Source organism: Pecten maximus, chromosome 13 (genome assembly GCF_902652985.1).
Source record: "Pecten maximus chromosome 13, xPecMax1.1, whole genome shotgun sequence".
Taxonomy (NCBI): Eukaryota; Metazoa; Mollusca; class Bivalvia; order Pectinida; family Pectinidae; genus Pecten; species Pecten maximus.
This window is the reverse complement of record NC_047027.1, coordinates 35,624,893-35,648,251: the sequence shown is the minus strand read 5'-3', so window position 1 is coordinate 35,648,251 and position 23,359 is coordinate 35,624,893. Positions and strand designations below refer to the sequence as shown.

The window sequence follows — 23,359 nt, the reverse complement described above, 5'->3', positions numbered from 1 at the left end:
CCTAAACTCACAGACACTTGGTGAGTTGAAGATTCCACAACTAAACTCACAGACATTTGATGAGTTGAAGATTTTACACCTAAACTCACAGACACTTGGTGAGTTGAAGATTCCACAACTAAACTCACAGACATTTGGTGAATTGAAGATTTTACACCTAAACTCACAGACACTTGGTGAGTTGAAGATTCCACACCTAAACTCACAGACACTTGGTGAGGTGAAGATTTTACACCTAAACTCACAGACATTTGGTGAGTTGAAGATTTTACACCTAAACTCACAGACACTTGGTGAGTTGAAGATTTTACACCTAAACTCACAGACACTTGGTGAGTTGAAGATTTTACACCTAAACTCACAGACACTTGGTGAGTTGAAGATTCCACATCTTAACTCACAGACATTTGGTGAGTTGAAGATTTTACACCTAAACTCACAGACACTTGGTGAGTTGAAGATTTTACACCTAAACTCACAGACACTTGGTGAGTTGAATATTCCACAACTAAACTCACAGACATTTGGTGAGTTGAAGATTCCACAACTAAACTCACAGACATTTGGTGAATTGAAGATTTTACACCTAAACTCACAGACACTTGGTGAGTTGAAGATTTTACACCTAAACTCACAGACATTTGGTGAGTTGAAGAGTCCACACCTAAACTCACAGACATTTGGTGAATTGAAGATTTTACACCTAAACTCACAGACACTTAGTGAATTGAAGATTCCACAACTAAACTCACAGACACTTGGTGAGATGAAGATTCCACACATAAACTCACAGACACTTGGTGAATTGAAGATTCCACACCTAAACTCAGACAATTGGTGAGTTGAAGATTTTACACCTAAACTCACAGACACTTGGTGAGTTGAAGAGTCCACACCTAAACTCACAGACATTTGGTGAGTTGAAGATTCCACACCTAAACTCACAGACATTTGGTGAGTTGAAGATTCCACAACTAAACTCACAGACACTTGGTGAGATGAAGATTCCACACATAAACTCACAGACACTTGGTGAATTGAAGATTCCACACCTAAACTCAGACAATTGGTGAGTTGAAGATTTTACACCTAAACTCACAGACACTTGGTGAGTTGAAGATTTTACACCTAAACTCACAGACACTTGGTGAGTTGAAGATTCCACACCTAAACTCACAGACATTTGGTGAGTTGAAGATTCCACATCTTAACTCACAGATATTTGGTGAGTTGAAGATGTTACACCTAAACTCACAGACACTTGGTGAGTTGAAGATTTTACACCTAAACTCAGACAATTGGTGAGATGAAGATTCCACACCTAAACTCACAGACATTTGGTGAGATGAAGATTTTACACCTATACTCACAGACATTTGGTGAGTTGAAGATTTTCCACCTATACTCACAGACATTTGGTGAGTTGAAGATTCCACACCTAAACTCAGACATTTGGTGAGATGAAGATTTTACACCTAAACTCACAGACACTTGGTGAGTTGAAGATTTTTCACCTAAACTCAGACATTTGGTGAGTTGAAGATTTTACACCTAAACTCAGACATTTGGTGAGTTGAAGATTTTACACCTAAACTCACAGACACTTGGTGAGTTGAAGATTCCACACCTAAACTCAGACACTTGGTGAGTTGAAGATTTTACACCTAAACTCACAGACATTTGGTGAGATGAAGATTCCACACCTAAACTCACAGACACTTGGTGAGATGAAGATTTTACACCTAAACTCACAGACACTTGGTGAGTTGAAGATTTTTCACCTAAACTCAGACATTTGGTGAGTTGAAGATTTTTCACCTAAACTCAGACATTTGGTGAGTTGAAGATTTTACACCTAAACTCACAGACACTTGGTGAGTTGAAGATTCCACACCTAAACTCAGACAATTGGTGAGTTGAAGATTTTACACCTAAAGTCAGACACTTGGTGAGTTGAAGATTCCACACCTAAACTCAGACACTTGGTGAGTTGAAGATTCCACACCTAAACACAGACACTTGGTGAGTTGAAGATTTTACACCTAAACTCAGACATTTGGTGAGTTGAAGATTTTACACCTAAACTCAGACATTTGGTGAGTTGAAGATTTTACACCTAAACTCACAGACACTTGGTGAGTTGAAGATTTTACACCTAAACTCACAGACATTTGGTGAGTTGAAGATTCCACACCTAAACTCACAGACATTTGGTGAGTTGAAGATTTTACACCTAAACTCACAGACACTTGGTGAGTTGAAGATTCCACACCTAAACTCACAGACACTTGGTGAGTTGAAGATTTTACACCTAAACTCACAGACACTTGGTGAGTTGAAGATTCCACACCTAAACTCACAGACACTCGGTGAGTTGAAGATTTTACACCTAAACTCACAGACATTTGGTGAGTTGAAGATTTTACACCTAAACTCAGACATTTGGTGAGTTGAAGATTCCACACCTAAACTCACAGACACTTGGTGAGTTGAAGATTCCACACCTAAACTCACAGACATTTGGTGAGTTGAAGATTTTACACCTAAACTCAGACATTTGGTGAGTTGAAGATTTTACACCTAAACTCACAGACATTTGGTGAGTTGAAGATTTTACACCTAAACTCACAGACATTTGGTGAGTTGAAGATTCCACACCTAAACTCACAGACATTTGGTGAGATGAAGATTCTACACCTAAACTCACAGACACTTGGTGAGTTGAAGATTCCACACCTAAACTCACAGACACTTGGTGAGTTGAAGATTTTACACATAAACTCAGACACTTGGTGAGTTGAGGATTTTACACCTAAACTCACAGACACTTGGTGAGTTGAAGATTTTACACCTAAACTCACAGACACTTGGTGAGTTGAAGATTTTACACCTAAACTCACAGACACTTGGTGAATTGAAGATTCCACACCTAAACTCAGACAATTGGTGAGTTGAAGATTTTACACCTAAACTCACAGACACTTGGTGAGTTGAAGATTTTACACCTAAACTCACAGACACTTGGTGAGTTGAAGATTCCACACCTAAACTCACAGACATTTGGTGAGTTGAAGATTCCACATCTTAACTCACAGGTATTTGGTGAGTTGAAGATGTTACACCTAAACTCACAGACACTTGGGGAGTTGAAGATTTTACACCTAAACTCAGACAATTGGTGAGATGAAGATTCCACACCTAAACTCACAGACATTTGGTGAGATGAAGATTTTACACCTATACTCACAGACATTTGGTGAGTTGAAGATTTTCCACCTATACTCACAGACATTTGGTGAGTTGAAGATTCCACACCTAAACTCAGACATTTGGTGAGATGAAGATTTTACACCTAAACTCACAGACATTTGGTGAGTTGAAGATTTTACACCTAAACTCAGACATTTGGTGAGTTGAAGATTTTACACCTAAACTCACAGACACTTGGTGAGTTGAAGATTCCACACCTAAACTCAGACACTTGGTGAGTTGAAGATTTTACACCTAAACTCACAGACATTTGGTGAGATGAAGATTCCACACCTAAACTCACAGACACTTGGTGAGATGAAGATTTTACACCTAAACTCACAGACACTTGGTGAGTTGAAGATTTTTCACCTAAACTCAGACATTTGGTGAGTTGAAGATTTTTCACCTAAACTCAGACATTTGGTGAGTTGAAGATTTTACACCTAAACTCACAGACACTTGGTGAGTTGAAGATTTCACACCTAAACTCAGACAATTGGTGAGTTGAAGATTTTACACCTAAAGTCAGACACTTGGTGAGTTGAAGATTCCACACCTAAACTCAGACACTTGGTGAGTTGAAGATTCCACACCTAAACACAGACACTTGGTGAGTTGAAGATTTTACACCTAAACTCAGACATTTGGTGAGTTGAAGATTTTACACCTAAACTCAGACATTTGGTGAGTTGAAGATTTTACACCTAAACTCACAGACACTTGGTGAGTTGAAGATTTTACACCTAAACTCACAGACATTTGGTGAGTTGAAGATTCCACACCTAAACTCACAGACATTTGGTGAGTTGAAGATTTTACACCTAAACTCACAGACACTTGGTGAGTTGAAGATTCCACACCTAAACTCACAGACACTTGGTGAGTTGAAGATTTTACACCTAAACTCACAGACACTTGGTGAGTTGAAGATTCCACATCTAAACTCACAGACACTTGATGAGTTGAAGATTTTACACCTAAACTCACAGACATTTGGTGAGTTGAAGTTTTTACACCTAAACTCAGACATTTGGTGAGGTGAAGATTCCACACCTAAACTCACAGACACTTGGTGAGTTGAAGATTCCACACCTAAACTCACAGACATTTGGTGAGTTGAAGATTTTACACCTAAACTCAGACATTTGGTGAGTTGAAGATTTTACACCTAAACTCACAAACACTTGGTGAGTTGAAGATTTTACACCTAAACTCACAAACATTTGGTGAGTTGAAGATTCCACATCTAAACTCACAGACATTTGGTGAGATGAAGATTCTACACCTAAACTCACAGACACTTGGTGAGTTGAAGATTCCACACCTAAACTCACAGACACTTGGTGAGTTGAAGATTTTACACATAAACTCAGACACTTGGTGAGTTGAGGATTTTACACCTAAACTCACAGACACTTGGTGAGTTGAAGATTTTACACCTAAACTCACAGACACTTGGTGAGTTGAAGATTTTACACCTAAACTCACAGACACTTGGGGAGTTGAAGATTTCACCTACGTGTAAATCGTATATACATAATGAACTTACTTAATATTCCTACTACAACTTCTGGTAGTATTAACTGATTACTCATGATTTAGTCTAACTCTTTAAAAGTTTTTTTAAGTTCTTAAACACTTGTGAAATAGTATTCAACATTTCCCAGTTGTAAATAGAAGGTAGAATTTAGGTGATATGTAATTTGAATACGGAAACTATGTTTTATGTAAGAATTTTCGTTACACAATCAATGAATGTGTATTACCCCCGGTACGACGTTTCGAAGACTATTATGTACATTGTCACCTTCATTAAACAGATTCTACACCTAAAAGGGTATACAGGTACGTATGTACTTATAGTAGTCATCGAAACGTCACCTATTAAAGGGGCATTCCTTCGTTTGAGTAAAGTTTAGGTCGTCAAAATCAAACTTACTCGAAAATACCGTATAGCGGGAAATTTTAGCGGTCATAAAATTTGGCGATTTGGTCATGAAAACTGAAAGTTAAATTTTGGCGTGTTAAAATTTAGCGATTTCCTTAAATCTATGGTTTTAATTTGGCGTTGAGCATATATATTACCTACCGATATACATAAAAAATGTATATAGATAATTATGTTATGTCCATACATCCTATCCATGTTTATTAAGTGTTTTGTGTATTATCGATCCTCTGCCTCGAAACCGGAAACTATTACCAAAAAAATCAGACGAACACATACATGTAGATTTGTCAAATTAGTGTTTATATGAGTATATGTACAAGCAACAGACAAAGAGAATTTAATCAACCGTAAGATATCGCCATGGTCATCTATTGTATGATGTGTATATGTACAGGTGAGTTGAACAATTAGTCTACAGGTAAAGTGTTAACATCAGTTCATTGAATGGTATGGGTAGATGGCTTTGTTTTCACAAAAATTAAATATGATGCGATATATCATACTTGTGTTGCTATACATGTATCGTGAGTAGTTATTCACTAGCTATTCGCATGTACCTATCGACATTTTGCCAGGCAACATCCAACGTTACTACCAGTCGTTACTCTCTTGAGCTATCAAAGGTAAATGGCGGCCGGAACGGAAACTATTGGGTAAATTGAAATTTTCGCGTCTTTTTATTTGGCGGTGTTAAAATTTGACGGGTTAAATTTTGGCTATCTTTATACGGACCCGCCAAATCGCCAAATCAAAGCCCCGCTAAAATTTCCCGCTATACGGTATGTATTTTTTCCAAGAAGTAAAAATTATAATATTTACATTAATACGGCAGTTTTACTCTCAAGATAAACCAATCGAGTATAAATTCCTGAAAATTTGACCCGAAGTATCACTAATTACCGCATAGACATACAGTATTTGTATAAGATACGCCTTTTCCCTGTACATTTCAGCATTAATTTAATAACTTGTAGGCACAAATATTCTTATAAACATCATTCAGGCATAGATTTCATTATTAGAAATTGTGCATGTTTCTGATGTCCAAACGAAGGAATGCCTCTTTAACATTCCTTGGTTTCGTAGCAAAATCTTTACATAAACCACACTTTCCAAACTGAGGAATCTAGTTTGTCTGTCTGTCTGTCTGTCAGTCAGTCTGTGTATTTGCCTTTAATACATAACAAGAACACTTCAATCATAAGGTAGTTTGTCTAATTTCACAGTAATATGTATAGCATAATAGCGAAAAACACACCATATAATTTCTCACAAGACTGAGTTGTCTCCCTTGGCTATATACAGTATATACATATATACATACAAACAACAAAATATTATAGCAGAATTACAAGCTTAGACTACCAGTACAAAACATTGATAAAATTAAAGTCAAAGTATAATCTTAATGACATGTTAAAACAAATTAAATCTACACAAATTTATCACAATTGTATATGGAATTCAGACATATTACCAAGGACCTTCTCTTCATCACTCAAATTTCACTTTTCAATTATTTTCCCCCTCAAATGACAATTCTGTATGTATTCCGTAAGACTTGAGTTAATTAAAATGTCACTTATTCAGTGATAAATCTACAAGTTCCAAGTTCTGTACTCGTAGAATTTCTGGAAATACTTCGTCAACATTGCGAGACTCATTGTTTTTAGCAATACAGTTGAAAAATGACTTGTGAAACTAAATTGTAGATTTATCACTGTCTATAAATAGTAAATAATTAATTTCACCATGATTTTATGATCGGTCATTAATTTAAATGAAAAACATGAAATAAACAAAAGTGAAAGTTACGAAATGTACAGCATAGCTGTCGTTCCTTCTGTCTAAATATCACTGTCAACGTCATTTGGAACACGATATACATTTTATTTATTGCATTGCTCATGGCTATAATGGACTAAACAAACTATACAAAAAACAGACTAGCCCAAACATATTTACAGTAATGAGAAAGATTCACTTGGAAAAAATCTTATAAAAACACAGGAATTTCAAAATACGACAATGGAAATGATTAGTTAATTATCAGTCAATTATAATTCAAAGATGAAAATATTTGTTTTTTTATTCAATTTAATCTCAAGCAAGGGATATATATTTAGAAACTGAGTTCCGACAGGTATAGAGCACTTGTTAGGGCAAAGAGCACCGTCAATTTAACACACTACCAATATCAGTATCATTAAGGCTATTCCAGTAAAATATTTACCCAATGGGAGGGAGCACTCGGGGTTTGTCAAACAGGGGCCACCTATAGAAGTGATTTAATTCAAACAATACTATATTATAGGCTGCATTTTCCAAGCAGCCATCATGTATAGAATTTCTTTTATTTCTGGATTCCTCCCATTGGATATATATTTTGAGCACTTAGGAAACTAGCCGGAGTTTCCTCTGGCCCCGATCGCGACAACAGACATGGTGTCAGGGCTAGAGGAAACTCAGGCTATTAAGAAATAAATTCTGTTTGACAGGTCTGTTTTATATCAAACAAATTCTCACTAGAATAATATTTTCTTGAAATTTTGTTATTTGGAAACGAAATAAACAAAACTTCTCGACGTAATCCTACTATTCATCGTCAATTCTATGCTAACAATGATTTTCCTCAAAAAAATAAATAAAAATTAAATATTAGGTCAAGTGATCAATATATTTGTCTTATAATACCACTTACCACAAATTTCCATTAAAAAAACCCAACAAAAATACAAAAACAAGACAGATGGAATGAAAATGAATAAATACTTGTCAAACCACATAATACCCTTCTTATTTACCATTGTGTAGCCTTGACAAGAGACGATAATTATAATTTTGTCACCAAACATAAACTTTATATTATGTTACAATAATTCTATATTTTTAATTACCAAGATAGATTAGGATGACTGGAAAAATATAAAAAGAAACAAACATATTTTTCATTTGGCCTTACATCTGTCAAAACCTGGCTTATGATACTCCGATATAGGTACCGACTACAGACATGCCAAACTACGACGTCCCTCCCCCAAATCAAAATAGCTGCCTGTACTCCATACAAAGGGACCAGTCTCTATCCTATCAGTTCTATGCGATCAATTTCAATGAGTATACATATATCATATACATGTATATATCTTGATCTTTCAAGAATTATACTTGTATTCAATAATCACCGGGAACTTAACCGTTTATTCAACTTATCTGCAATGCCTCCCCAGGGTCCTCGTCTTGAAATAATTCTTTTTAATATTATTATCAATACTAATAACTGTAATTTATACTGTTTTTTATTTTGTGTTTAAAATTCTGATGAAAAAAAAAAAAATAAATAAAATTGTACATTTAATTTCTGGAATGTCTTATTTATTTATTTATTTATCTTTATTGAAAATATTTTAACTGTTACACTGTAGTACATGGAAAATAAACACCGCTGACATCGGTAGATTTAGAGTAGAAATTCAACACCAAGATTTTAAATTGATATGGAATTGCCATTTCAACAGTACTTATTTCAAAACATTGCCAAGAGAGTGAAAATATTGAAATTGGTCAAAACTGATTTCTGCAATGAAGATATGATGCATTCAAGCAAAGTCGATCTTTTCCCTTGCTTATAACTTATTTAACAAACACTAGTTGGGAGTAAAACCTTCAGATGTTTTTGCCAACAAGTTCTATGTCATCAAAACCAATAAGACACCCTTATATAAATAAATAGAAAAAAATCTCAAAATGAACCATGTGCATTCAATTTCATCCCCTATTAAATTTTTATCGTAAAACTTTCTGTTTAACTTACTGATCTGGGAGTTAACACAAATACACACATAAAAATATCACAGACACGTTTCCGCCTTCTCTCAGGCAGCCATGGTCGAGTTCAACTCCCACTTCCTTCTGGACAGGTCAAAGTTCAAGGTTGATCATTTCAATTTTGACTAGAAGTATTATCCAGAAATAATTACATCCGACTAGGTTTGTTGGTAAAACGGATGCAAGACACATTTGTATTTATAGAATTTATGATTCATTAAGAAGAATTCAGGAACATCAACTACTTCAGACAGTAGAATCAAGCCTCCTTCGAGATCATTTTCATGTTAATGAGATTATCAACTCCATTAAAGAATAACTTGTTAAAATAAGTTTCCATTTGAGGCACTTTGGCCACCATCTTTGTTCACAGATTTATAGGATCTTCATCGCTATTGAATCCTCAGTTCAGATACTTGCGACATCGTTTTTGTCCACAGGTACATGGGATTTTAACCTCCTCTATTGGGAACTTGTAGTCATACGTCAATTCCTCGCCTCGTTTAATCCTAAAATGATGAAATTTTAACACAATTTTACAAAATCTCAAATTTATTTTTGCTGTCTGGTGAGCATTTTCCCCAAACTATTAAATCAAAATATTTTGAACCACAATAATACTGACTTGTGGATATGACAAATTGTTATCCGTCATTATGACTAATACTTACGCTCTACTGGCAAAGATGACAATGTGTTTCTTGCCGTCCACTTGTATGACCTTAGAGTAACAGTTGGGCTGTAGGAGAAAAGTCATCGTTAAATACACAATTTATTTATGAAATATCAGAATGTATACTGATGAAATATTTAATTTCTACCAAAATTGTTCATGTTTTTTTGGTTTTTCTTTTTTGCACTTTCCCTTTTTTTTGCTTTCAAGTTGGGAAATAAAAACATTTTGTAAAAAAAAAGAAAAAAAAAGGAAGTTTTACGAATTTTTTAAAGACTTAAGACGCAACAAAATTATCATGACAATACAAGGTTATAAAAGCCCTACCTCACAAGAGTGGTTGATAAAGCGAGCGGCACTGCCACGCATCGTGGCATCCACAACATCTACATCGTCAATACGGAACATGTAACATCCAATGCCCTGCAAGTGATAATCACACAGAATACATTATATCCTCTCCTGAAGGAGACGCCGTGATTTTTGAAATGTCGACGGACTTGATCAATCATAGTGTGTCAACTCACACTTTATACAAATAATTAATCCTATTAACTCAATACACTGGATACAAATGTTCAGTATCTTTATATATTTATATTTCGTCCTTCTTCAGCTTAGTAACCTTTACTGCCAATAAATTAGCAAAATCTATTTGTGATGTTAATTACCGGAACGTCAACTAAATGGCATATTTTGAAAGGACTGATCGACGCAATTCTAGCGTTTTCTCCTGTTACACAATGATCTCTATATAAAAAGCTAATATCAAATGAGTATTTTGTCAAAAACTAAACCAAAGACTTGTAAAATAGTATATATAGAATAAATATTCAACTTCTCGAAGACGTAAGCTAACAACAAATGGCTGAAGCGTACAGTTCCTATAGACCAATCGACCACGTCACTACTAAATCTGTCAATCCCTGCAGTTGGAAATGAACATATCCTATAGAGCCAACGCACTAACCATAGGAAATGTTCATTGCCAACTGCGGGCATACTACCGTATACGCAGTGAAAATGAGGTACAATTTTCAAATATATGTTCATACTTAACATCTAATTGACAAATTTTTACTATAATCATTATGTGAGGTTATGAAATTGTCTACCACTACGACATTGAAAGGATGTTGACTGGGCATAGTGGTAGCAGCCGCAGGTATTTCTAGCTAGGTGATAAGGTGCTGTAGATCGTGAATTTGAGGCCCGGTCAAGGCAGAGTTGTAAAATTGTTTTCTTCGTCATTTGCTTTACTATGTTTTATGTGGTTTCTTCCTAATTTGGTCATCGCCAAAGCTATTCAACCACTAACGCTTACCAGGTTATTCCTGTACAGTGGAAACTTTTATACCGTGAACATTTCGTAAGTATTTACCTTGCTCTCGTAATACTTCTCCCTCTTGTCTGTGAGAGAGGATCGGATTACCTCCCCTGCATACTCGATGATCATTTCACCGCCATCAATATTTCTCTTACAGAATAGGCCCCGACCATGTATATGTGATCTACAAAATAAGCATTTCAAATAGAAAATCTTTCCTTCTTTAGGCAGTCAGAGCTAGTAGAGTAAAATATCTACCCAACAAAATGACTCGATGTTTGTCACACAAGCTCTGTCTCTGAGGGTTATCCCAATACATTATCACCTAATGGATGTAATCTCAAGTTTGTTACACAGGGCCGACCAAATACAAAGTCTGTCCCTAAACTCAAGGTCATTCTAATAAAATATTGCCCCAACAGCAACACTCAAAGTTTGTACAACAAAAACCACAAAAAATAATTATTTAATAGTATCTTCTTATAAAAGGATTTTCTCATCTGCCTGCCGTGCATAGAATTTCTTTATTTCTACTGGAATAGTCTTCTCTGAAGCGGAAAAGAAGTTGAGTTTCTTGACCAAGAAGGTTAAAGAATTTACCTGTATACACCGACAGCTTCTCGCGAGTGTTCTTTCAATTTCCTGAACCTCATCGCCATCGGTAGGTCCATGCTGGTCGCTCGCCTGTAACAAAGAACATTAGAGTCTGACCTATTGACCTTGAAACAGACATCACTGAAGCAACAAGCAGGAAAAACAAAAGTATTGCGGAACCTGACGAAAATATTACTGACCTTTAACCTGATGACATTATTAGTGACCTTTAACCTGATGACAATATTACTGACCTTTAACCTGATGAATTATTAATGACCTTTAACCTGATGACCTTATTAGTGACATTTAACCTGATGAATTATTAATGACCTTTAACCTGATGACAATATTACTGACCTTTAACCTGATGAATTATTAATGACCTTTAACCTGATGACAATATTACTGAGCTTTAACCTGATGAATTATTAATAACCTTTAACCTGAAGACAATATTAATGACCTTTAACCTGATGACATTATTAGTGACCTTTAACCTGATGAATTATCAATGACCTTTAGCCTGATGATCTTATTACTGACCTTTAACCTAATGTCTATTAGTGACCTTTAACCTGATGACCTTATTAATGACCTTTGACCTGATGACATTATTACTGACCTTTGGGACTTAAGATTCATTTCCACGTCACTCTTGCCAGCGTGGACAGGGTCCGGTTTGCGACGGTATGTGGACATGAGGAAGCTGAACATGTCGAATGGCTTGCGTCCATGGTAACCCTCAGTCCTGATGCAGCCTGTTGGATTTTCTGTGGGCTCCTGAAACAGTTGTCATGGCAACAATAGTAATGTTCTACACCTTCACAACTTTATTTAATTTCTTTAATTAGAAAATCAAAATTTCATTCCCCGATAGAAGATACCAGTTCCAATACTAGTTCACAAAATCCTAATATATTCAGGGCAAATGTATCTAGGTTATATTTACTCTTCTTCGTTCATTATGACTAAATTTACCCTAAAATACATCAAAATTAGACTTTCCTTCTTTTAGAACAATTATGTAAAAAGTTTTTATTCATGCTAAAAAGACCAGATGGAAGCATTTTGTAAGTCTTACTATAGCAGAAAACCATTGAAACAGGTTGAAGACAGGATTTTTAACGCATTTATTTTGCCACTTAGGCAATATATGAAAATACCTCGGTTTGCAATCGACAGGAAATTTGAAGATTTCTACTAATTATCCATGGAATTAATATTTGCAAAAGATTTGACTTAACACAAGAGAATCAAAATTTCTTATGGAATGATTAACTGATTCTGATGTGTGCGAGCCTCGTACCTCTTCCTCGGGCGACAGATCGTAGTGATGGTAGAGAGTCTCGTAGTTACGGAAGTGCTGCATGCCATACAGCTGCTCTATGAGGTAACGCAGGGAGTTGTGGTTTACGCCGAACATGGTTACACCACTCATACCTACAACAGATTCACCACAGGTCGACGTGTATTGATCCGTTAAATGTTCAGTAATTCAGACAATATCTTTAATATCAATTATTACAAACAAAAAAAAAATTCAAAAACTGTAAGAGTGGAAATTTATGCAAAGGGGAAATTTACACAAATTACGTTGAGTCCTTTTGATCGTGAAAATATCCCCCCCAACGTATTATTTTACTATCAATTTGCATATATTCCCGAACTACACAAATTACCCACGAGCGTGTAGTTTATGTATCGAAATTGCAAAATTACCCCCCCCCCCCCCCCCCCCCCCCCCCAGTAATATAACCCAACATTTTTGAAATATTTTATCGCTTTTGGAAATATATGTACATATGTCTGTGACCTTGAGAGTTATCCCTTCATATAAAGGAACCAATTCCAAAATGTCACCCACATAATGAGATATTACAGAAAGACTTACTCTGGAAGGAAAGTTGTTTCATACGAGCGGCAACTCGAGCATCTTGAACCTTTTCTGCGACCTGTCTCCACGCCTCTGTGGAAAAGTATATTTATATAATTCAATACAAATCCGTAATGTTAATACAAACTGGACTTTCTGTATTACATCACATAAAACAGCTTATATAAAATCTAAACTGCAATAATCTGACTCAGTTTCCCTTTCTCACTCTATTTTTTCTTTCCTTTGTGAAGTCATGATGATGCTATGAAAATATGGCGTCACAAAAACCTGAACTACGGGAATTTATCACCGCTGTACAAGAAGACATCCAAGTTGGCAACATAATTTTGGATGATGAATTAGCCATCCATCAGTCTCTTATGTTCTAGCTCTGCTAGCATTATTAGATGTCTTTGATAACATAAGTTTAGACTCAGGTTTATCAGACTGATAACCTAATAGATATGTGGTCTACTGTGTCTTTCGACAAGTGTTTATACTCCTTTATAAATACACACAAGATATATATTATGTCACAAAAATTACTCTTAACCCTTTGCCATATGTAAGCGCCTCTTGAAGCCTTTACCCCTTGCCACATGTAAGCGCTTCCTGACGCCTTTGCATTATCTCCATGTAAGCGCTTCTCGACGCCTCTACGTTATCTCAATGTAAGCGCCTCTCGACGCCATGCCGGTTCAGTAAACTTAGACATGAAAAATCGTGATTGAGAGCGACACCTATCTGGAAATCCCTGATACTATTTTAAGAAGATATCAATGCATCGACCAATCAGATTTGTACACGTCATTCATACTAAAGTTTTTTGAATAAATTAATCTAGAAAGTGTGAGTCATGAGTGTAGAAAAGTGTGACAACAACGAGGCGTGATGGCGGCTGTGGCTACGATTTTGCGCGACGTTTTTGACGACGATGATGATAATTTAGAGTTCGATGGCTTTGGACCTGAATACATTGAGTCAGATATTGATCTTAACGATGTTCTAAATGAACTGTCAACAAATAACGAGTCCGAAAATGAGGACGAACGGCGACTAGTTGTACTGCCGCCATTGGGTAATGTTGACCGAGATTTTTCGCCGATCACAGTAAATGATTTTTTTTTGGGAAACGGGGCAAGTACTTCCAGAAACTTTTGATGTTGATACTGCAAGTCCCATTGATTATTTCTACCTTTTCTTCAATGAGAATCAGTTTTCCACCATAGCTCGACACACTAATAACTACGCTCGCTGGCATTTGAAAAACGAAGGTAGATTTGACCCAAAATGGTCGGATACACATTCCTTCGTCGCGACATCGGATATAAAATATTCTAGGCTTAAGCCTGAACTGTTGAAATATTCTTGTGAAAACTTAGAAAATTCAGTTTGTTTCATTTGGGAGTTAATGTTGAATCATTTCATGTACAGGAATTCAATGAATTATAAATTACATTGTCAAAATATTTTGAAATTTGTCTGTTCTGTTTGTATACAGCTGATTTCGTGGTTATGTGTTGTTGGTTTTATAAAGAAAATAACACAGAATTAAAATTTAAGAAATTCTGAACATAATTGTAACTTACTAAAAATGTCTAAAACAACTACTTCACTTTCAAAATTAGGTTTAGAAAAATTAATCAAAACAAAGCTTAATTTCTCAAAAACTGCCATTGAGATGGTGTATGTATATTTCAGTCAGCGCAATAATGTTGCATTGCAACAATGTATTTTTGCACTATTGGCACAGAGTGCTGAAGCGTTATAACCTGCATGTGGCAAAGGGTTAACCAACTTATTTTCGTGTGCAATTAATTTCACATTTTTCACGGACGATCAAAATTCACGTAAATGAATTGCTGCTGAATAGTTCCAATCACAAGTACAGTAGGCCTTTTACAAATGTAAATCACGAAATCTAATCACAGTGAAAAGATCGTTTGAGGTGAAAACGCGAAAATAATTTGCTACGAAAATAAGTTTGCTTACAGTATCAGTGAAATCAGCTCAAAAGTAAATAAAGATCATTTATATAAACCCACCGTCCATACTGTCAGCATGACAGGAAAAGCCATCGTCACTGCTGATCTCAAACGCAAGGTACGGTTCATTTTTACTCCGAGCACTATCACGGGATGGTAGCCGTCCGTGGGAGTCGTTGGCCCTGGAGTACGGCGTGGCAACCACTTCCTCCTCCACCGCGGGCTGCGGCAGGGTTAGCAGTTCTTTCTGGGCATGTAGGATCGGGTGGCTCATGACCCCTGTAATGTACACATTATCATACACTGATGTAAATATCGTAGGATTACAGAAACCTAATTCAACTTTATACTTAAGTAATGATATTAGAATCCTTCATCTTTATATGGCAAAGGTGATATTTAGTGACAATGAAAATATTAGAATCATCCATTTTACACAACGAAGATGATATTTACTGACAATGAAAATATTAGAATATTCTATTTTACACAACGAAGATGATATTTACTGACAATGAAAATATTAGAATCATCCATTTTATACAACGGAGATGATATTTACCGACAATGAAAAGGCAAATGACTGGGAGATCATAACACACTGTGAAAAATTTACTCCATCACTCTTGAGATCTGGGACTAATCAGTTGGAAACAAATGTCAAATATCCATGAATTATTCACTCGACAAGACTAAACATTTTGCATTTAACACCCACATAGGTGTCAATCATCCTGGATTATGTGGGTAGGCCCCGGAAAATCATTAAAATTTCCCCTAAATCCTGATTCGGTACATATCCCAAATCTGTGTTAAATTTATCCGGGATTTGAGCAGTCATTTCTCATAAAACCCCAGAAAACTTGGGACATTTCTACCCTGGCCTGATTTTGTAGACAAAACACCCCCATCAGCTGTTACTGCCTTGGGCTTAGTGAGAGAGGAGTCGGTCACCATGTGTGTCTGTGTATTACACTACAACTGTGCCCAGATGGCTTCATTTGACAGTTGGTTAATTTGTGATTTCAACTCGGACACATCACTTGATGAACAAACACTGGTCATATCTGTCAACAAGATTTACTCACATAAAAGCCAATAATGCCTTTCTTAATTGTAGCTGTCGGTATTAGCGTTGGTAATGATGTACGAGAGAGATTTAAAACAATCCTTCATGTATATTTGCCATAGATGCTTGCAAGATTCAATCTGAGGTAACTGACGTTTGGTTTTGGTTTAGTTTTGTTTAACGTCCTATTAACAGCCAGGGTCATTTAAGGACGTGCCAGGTTTTGAAGGCGGAGTACCCAGAGAAAAACCATCAGCCTACGGTCAGTACCTGGTAACTGACCAATATTTTAAACCAGACGTATACATGACTACTAATACAAAACTTACCTGTAACATGAGGAAGAGCCACGTTCCTGGCCTTTAGTGGTGTTTTCCGCCTCCGTATTCCCTTTTTGATGTTATTCACTTTGATTTTGTTAGCAGGAGTAACTTTCCTTATCCTCGGTGACTTTGTAACACTTCCAGAAAGTTTACCTGTATTTGTTTCGGCCGCCGACGGAATATTCTTGGAATCTGATGTCGTCGTTTGGACACCTTCACCTGCAGTAAGGCCACGGAACACAATTTTCTTTTTCGGCGACACTTCATTACTGTTCCTTACGAGTTTACGCATCACTGCCTTCGCTATGGCTCCCTGGATCATTCCATTTTTCTCCATGGTAACAAGCACCTTCTTGCTGAGACTGGAACTTCCTGTCACCCGTTTTTTGTGGATAATGTTCGGTTTTATCATTGGTTTACGCACCTTCCCGTCCGTATTCTTCACGTAAGAATGAAGGCCTGTGACAGATGTCATCTCCTTCCTCGACAAAAACTTCTTGATGGCACTGTTGCTGATCGTGGACACTTGACCGGTGGACATAATACTGGACGCCTGGGTGGAGGTGGTTACCGTCGGAAGCACAGCTGCTCCGTAACTAGAAACTGGTGGAGTTTTGAGTAATGAATGTAACACACGCCCATCGCTACTCTTAGGAGCTAGTGGTACTGGACAGGACAAAGAAGACTGACCAGCCATGGTCAGTGTGTTGGTGCTGACCGACATCTTATGTGTTGATACAGTGATGCTGTATGTTCCAGCTTGCAGGTTCGTAGAACCGAGACGCGACAGCAGCTTGTCATGATTATTGAGCACAGATGGATCTGTAGTCACAGCGACTGGTTTACCATCCACAAATATCCGGACTAAGGTGTTGGGGTTCTTTTTATCCGTCTCCTCCCCCGTTAGAACTGAAGGCAGTGAGCTTGAAGAATTTCCCGTGACGATGTGATCTGTAGGCTGATAAGTGTTAGTGACCATCTGAGGAGTAGTATACATTTGTGGGGCCACCGATACCTGTTGAGGAATCACCATCGTACCTGGCAAACTTGAAACCCCCTCCTGTGGCCTCATGCCTGACACTTGTGGAATGTTGAAAGCTCCCATTGGAGGCCCCATAAAGACTGCCCTTTGACCTATTGCGGTCGGAGTTGAGGTCACGCCCAGGACAGATTGTGGTGAAGCTGCAATGTTAAATGGTGGTAGAGGCTGCTGGGATACGCTCACAGAACTGGGTGCAATGTTAAAGGGAGGTAAGTGTGAAGCCTGAAGGTTTTGGAGTTGCTGAATGCGAGACATATCTCTAAGTATCTGAGGATTCACTTGGGGCTGCATAAGTGGAGCAATGGACGCCCTTGGGGACGGAGTATGCATCTGTACCTGGGGGGAGAGCTGAGACAACTGGTTGGCAGAATTTGTCGCTATCGGTATTCGTGGAGATAGCTGGGCGATTGGTTGTGGTGGGGATAGTTGATAAGGAAGGGTGCCAGGCACCTGGACAATAGTCCCAGCCAGACTGTTGTTAGTGGGTGACATCACCTGAAAGCCTGTGGCCATAGCTGCAGGTGAAAGCAGACGCGGATCACTGGGGGACACCATGCCGTAGGACGGCCCAGTAATAACTTCTGGAGTTACGTGTTGACTGGTGACAATGATGTTAGGCTGTTGTGTTAACTCCACCCCAGACTCCTTGCTTCGTTGACCGATGTGTGATCGGATGTAGCTCTGTATACCTTCTCGTGTGGTCAGGTTGTGTGGTACAGTGAATTTCGAAAGTGGTGTAATGTCTTCAACACTTTTTGTTGATGCCGATTTGACCTTGATAAGGTTCTGAATCATTTTGACCGCGCCGATTCGCTGTTTAGGGTCCCGAAGCTGCTCTAGTATATTAGCAGGTAGTACTGGAAGTATGCTCCGAATGTCTTCCTTCAACATGTCCGCACTCTTAGGCCTGTGAATTGTCACAACCTGGTAACCAGGTTTCTCCTTCGGAGCGATAGCCATTTTCTGCTGTAGGAGATCACGTATTGACATGGGTGTCGTCGGATGGACCATATTCTCACCGATTCCAGCATTACTGGAGCTGCCTGCTGTCTGTGTCTTGGCGTTAGACTCAGAGCTGGTGTTCCTCGTCCTCGTAGAAATAATCTGTCCTGGATCCTTTTGTTTGTCTTTCTCCACCATCTGTGAACCTGACGCCAACATCAATTTCCCTCCACGGCCTTGGTGACTAGACGCTAAAGATGTAAAATTATCTGTCGACTGACTGGAGGGTTCCTGCGAGCATTTGGTAAATCCGGCCCCTACCATCGTTATACAGGTCTTTTTACTAGAAAACTCTGGATGCTGAGATGCAACAGATTCACTGCCAGTAGACCACTGTGACATTACTTCATGCTTTTGTTCTTTTTCAGCTGAACACACTTCCTGGATGACATTGTTTGGTTCTGTATTGATTGTGGCTGGTAAAAGTTCACAAATGACCGGCATCTTTCCGTCCTTACAGGTAGATAAAGATTGTCCATCGCTACTGGTTTGCTCACAAACGACCGGCATCTTTCCATCCTTACAGGTAGATAAAGATTGTCCATCGCTACTGATTTGCTCACATGTCTCCTCCTCTGTCTTTTGTTCCTCCTCGTTCTCACTGTCAATCACAATAGCAGAAGAGGCACTGCTGCCTTCCTTAGGGAGATCATGGTTCGCTGTGGTTTTGTTAACTTCACCCTGTCTATATGATGCGTTACTGATGTCTGGACTTGTAACATTACTTCCCTTCTCTTCACTGCAATCTTCCATTGTTTCCTTCCCAGAAGGAATAAAGTGCAGCTTTTTCCTTGAATTATTTATTGAATCACAATCATTCGTCTCTGTCTCGTCATCCTTTTGAGTTGCTGCTTCATTAGAGTTATTCCCCTTGACCTTTTCACTTCCTGTTGCAGAATTGCAATCTTGATCACAGTTCTCGTCATTATCTAAGGTATCATCAGTATCTGTGCCTAAGTTGTCTTCAAATTTCTGCAACGCGAGCGAGGCTGTTCTTCGTGATGGCCTCCCACTCTCCGTATACATACCATCCTTGACCTTCAAGTCAGATTTGCGACCTTTGACATCTGGACTTAATTTTCTCCCCTCCAGTGGTCGATTATTTTCGTCTCTTTTCAAAGGTTCTTTTCCCTGTATTTGTTTATATTTGAAGGGCCTGCCTCTCTTACGCTTCACCTCAGGTGATTTGGCCGAGTCTATTACAACTGGTGATGTTTCCTCTACCGTAGATTTCCCCTCTGGCGATAAAACGTTTCCAACAGATCCTTCCACTGGGGGAAATATTTCAAATATTGAGGGTCGATCCTTTACCGCATTTTGATCATTTTCGATCTTGTCTGGAGATTTGGGTTTCTTTGCAGGTCGTCCACGCCTCCGGGTCGGGGAAACCTCTCCACAATGTACAGTAACTTCCTGTTGCTCGGTTTTTGCTGCCATAACCCTTTCTTCTTTACATTCAATTTTAACTGATGGGGAATTTGTCTTTGGCGGCCTTCCTCTCCCCTTTGGCGAACCAACCAAACCTCTGACAGGACTGCGAAGTGGAGGACTTTTTAACCCTCCGCCGAACAGCCTCTCTTTCTTTCTAGGTACAATATCCTCCTCGACAAACACTTTCTTCGGAGAAAATTTTAATGAAGGACGTCCCCTCTTCCTGACAATGTCCGCTTTTGTTGGTGTCAAACTCTTAAGTGGTGATCTCTTAATTCCAGCCATCTTGTTGTCTCCCTCTTCAGGTTCTGTCTTTGGACTTTTCAGAGGTGGTCGTCCTCTTTTCCGTACACCTTCATGGTCAGCTTTTCCCGCAGAAGTGGCCCGACCTTTCTCTTTCACAGGACTTTTTAGAGACAGAGGGGATTTTAGTTTTGGGGGTCGGCCCCTCTTCCCTTTACTTCCGAAAGTCTCTGGGCTGTTGCTTGTTCCATCCTTCATATCCCCGGTTCCAACACTTTGCCTGTTTTTCTGTCTCTTCACATTATCCTGACAATCTGGCATCATGACATCAGGTGATGCCTTGGGTCTGCCTCGACCACGTTTAACAGGTGGTGTGCCATCGTCCATTGCTTGGCTACCAATATGATTTGAAAGGTCCTTATGGTCCTCATTAAGAGATCGTTTTGGACGCCCACGTTTCTTGCTGGGCGACGTCTCCCTGTTCTGCAGTACTACCCTTGCCCTCATTTCTCCCTCCATTGCTTTCCTAGCCTCCATGGTGTGTTCCCGTACCGAATACCTCCTCCTTCCATCCTTCGCTTCCTCCTCCACTTTTTCCTCCTCCTCCTCCTCTTCTTCCTCATCACTCGTGCTGACTTCGAAGTCACAGGATTTCACATGAGTTTTAAAACTTTCCCGCGTGCGATAGAGCCGTTTACATGTAGGGCATTTAAAAGGTCCTTTTGCCCCCGGAATACTCTTAGCTAGACTTTCTGCTTTGATCTTCTGTGCTATTTCCACATGAATCGGTAGCTTTTGCTCACTCCACCAGTCCATTTCACCTTTGACCGGACTATCATCTGAATGCCCGGAGTTTGACCGTCGGTGACGGAGAGGATATTTTTTCAGTGGTGAGGACTTGCTACTGGTTTCCGGACTGGACGTTTCCTCATTTCCAGTTGGAGTCCTAGCCAGTCCTAGACCTTTGAGAATCTCAGTTTTTTCCTTCTCTAATCTCTTTTCCTCCTCAGTATGGGCTTTGACCGGTGTCTTGTTGACCGGCGACACATCCGGAGTATTACTCACCGGTGTTTGCTCCGTGGTGGAACACACTTTATCCTTCAGATTGTCTGCGGTCTGATCTTCTTCGTTCACATTCTCCCATGTTGTTTTGACAGATGGTACTTCAAACAATGGTGGAATGCTATCAACTTCAGATATGTCCGCATCACTTTGATCTTTGGCAGAGTTATCTCCCTTGGTAATATGAGGATCACAGGTTTCGGCCAACATGTTCTGACCAGAAGACAAATTCTCATCTTCTTTATCATTGTGGTCTAAATCATCAACATTATTAGCTGCTTCCTCAGACTGGGAAACATCAGTTTTGATGGGGTGAAATTTCTCCGGATTTTCCGAGACTAACTCCCTGACTACCATGTTCCAAAGGTCTATCGTTGGACTGATCCTTTTCTCTGCATCCGATGTTTCTGATGAACCGTTACTGTCGCCGGAAACAACAACTCTATGCCCAATAAGCTCATTTTTAGCATTATAAACCGGCTCCACAATCTCTGCACTGTGAGTCTCATCTGATTTCTCATGCTGTGGAAGATCCTTCTCATCCAATGGCTGATTTTCGTCACATTGAGAGTTATCTCCCTTTTTGATTTCAGTTTCAGCACAATTCTCTACTTCACCAGATTTTGTTACGATGTTCAAGTGAATCGTACTTTCTATTGTTCCGTGTTCAGAATTCTCGTATTTCGTATCAGATGTTGTTTCTTTGGCGACCTTGGAACTTGATGAACTGGCCCCATCCAGAGAATCAGTCTCCTTGTGTGACCTCGACTTGTCTATGTCATCTGGTTTATCCTTCTTACTATCTTTCGACTTCCACATAGGGGATTTCTTACGATTCTTTCTTTGCCTTACAGGCTCCTGATCTTCCATTTCAATCGGACGTAAGAAATGTAGTGGTTCTCTTCGGATAATTTTGTGCCTATCTTCCCGATCCTCGTCAGCAGTATCGGAGCTGCCCGACAAAGAGATATCCATAATGTCCATTTGTTCTACGGTGCCTTCACCTGACTTTGTCCTGGATTTTTTTGTCGCTTCTTCTAAATCGTCTTCCAGGTCATCGCCTGTCAAATCGATGGCAGCAGTTTCATTGCCTTCAATGCTGTTACTCTCTTTTACTGAATTGCCTCTGATTTTGTTTCTGTCCTCCAATGGTCTGTGATCTGTCTGCTGATTGGCCGAAGTAGATGATACATTGCAAGCTCCATCCTGATTGGTCCACATTGTCTCTCCACTTTCCCCTGAGTTAGAGGTAATTTCTGCGTGATCATCTTTTCCACTGTCAAGAATCATTTCTGTTTTGTCTACTGGTCTCTTATCAGCGAGTTTCTGACCTTGTGTAAATTGGTCTTGGTCATTTAAGCTTTCATTCTCCTCACCTGACAAAAAAAAATATATCAGTGTCAGAAATAAAGTCTTGTGACATCATAATTATATTTCAACATATTTCAGACATTTCTCATCACATGGACACAAGCAAATTTTGTAGGAATGTTTTGATCTTCCCTGAAAATCATGAGACAGTTTTTTGACAGCACAAGAGTATCATTACACTATATGGATAGCTTACAATGTAGATGTACAGGCCACTTATTATACAATCTGTATCTACCCAATAGAAGAACTAAAATTTTCTTCAAAAGGATTTATTTTCTAAAATCCTTCGGTATTTTACTGGAATAGCCCTAAGGAATTTATAGC

At 38.6% G+C, this 23,359-nt stretch overlaps 2 protein-coding genes across 2 annotated transcripts in view; both read right to left on the bottom strand.

Moving 5' to 3' along the window:
• Window positions 1–1,058: 1,058 nt before the first annotated feature.
• LOC117340711 lies at window positions 1,059–4,360 on the bottom strand. Its single transcript, XM_033902474.1, has 6 exons — window positions 3,967–4,360; window positions 3,439–3,621; window positions 2,977–3,198; window positions 2,127–2,504; window positions 1,599–1,781; window positions 1,059–1,321 (listed from the first exon to the last, which is right to left on the bottom strand). The coding sequence occupies exons 1-6, from the start codon at window positions 4,358–4,360 to the stop codon at window positions 1,059–1,061; spliced, it is 1,623 nt and encodes a 540-aa protein (XP_033758365.1).
• Window positions 4,361–6,401: 2,041 nt separating this feature from the next.
• Window positions 6,402–23,359, bottom strand: part of LOC117340710 — a 62,721-nt gene continuing 45,763 nt past the window's right edge. The window contains exons 29-38 of the mRNA XM_033902473.1: window positions 16,888–23,037; window positions 15,550–15,768; window positions 13,520–13,594; window positions 12,935–13,068; window positions 12,251–12,408; window positions 11,632–11,715; window positions 11,086–11,215; window positions 10,032–10,127; window positions 9,703–9,770; window positions 6,402–9,540 (exon numbers count right to left, since the gene is read on the bottom strand). Of these exons, the coding sequence (XP_033758364.1) occupies window positions 9,435–9,540; window positions 9,703–9,770; window positions 10,032–10,127; window positions 11,086–11,215; window positions 11,632–11,715; window positions 12,251–12,408; window positions 12,935–13,068; window positions 13,520–13,594; window positions 15,550–15,768; window positions 16,888–23,037 (7,220 nt within the window). The 3' untranslated portion in view covers window positions 6,402–9,434. The remainder of the gene's footprint in view (window positions 9,541–9,702; window positions 9,771–10,031; window positions 10,128–11,085; window positions 11,216–11,631; window positions 11,716–12,250; window positions 12,409–12,934; window positions 13,069–13,519; window positions 13,595–15,549; window positions 15,769–16,887; window positions 23,038–23,359) is intronic.

Bases quoted from the DNA above. Each gene is read 5' to 3' on its own strand.
- LOC117340711 (XM_033902474.1), bottom strand. From the start codon at position 4,360: ATGTCTGTGAGTTTAGGTGTGGAATCTTCAACTCACCAAGTGTCTGTG. The intron at 3,622-3,966 runs GTGAGTTTAGGT...GTCTGAGTTTAG, and splicing joins CTTCAACTCACCAAGTGTCT to GTGAAAAATCTTCAACTCAC. The intron at 1,782-2,126 runs GTGAGTTTAGGT...GTCTGAGTTTAG, and splicing joins CTTCAACTCACCAAGTGTCT to GTGAAAAATCTTCAACTCAC.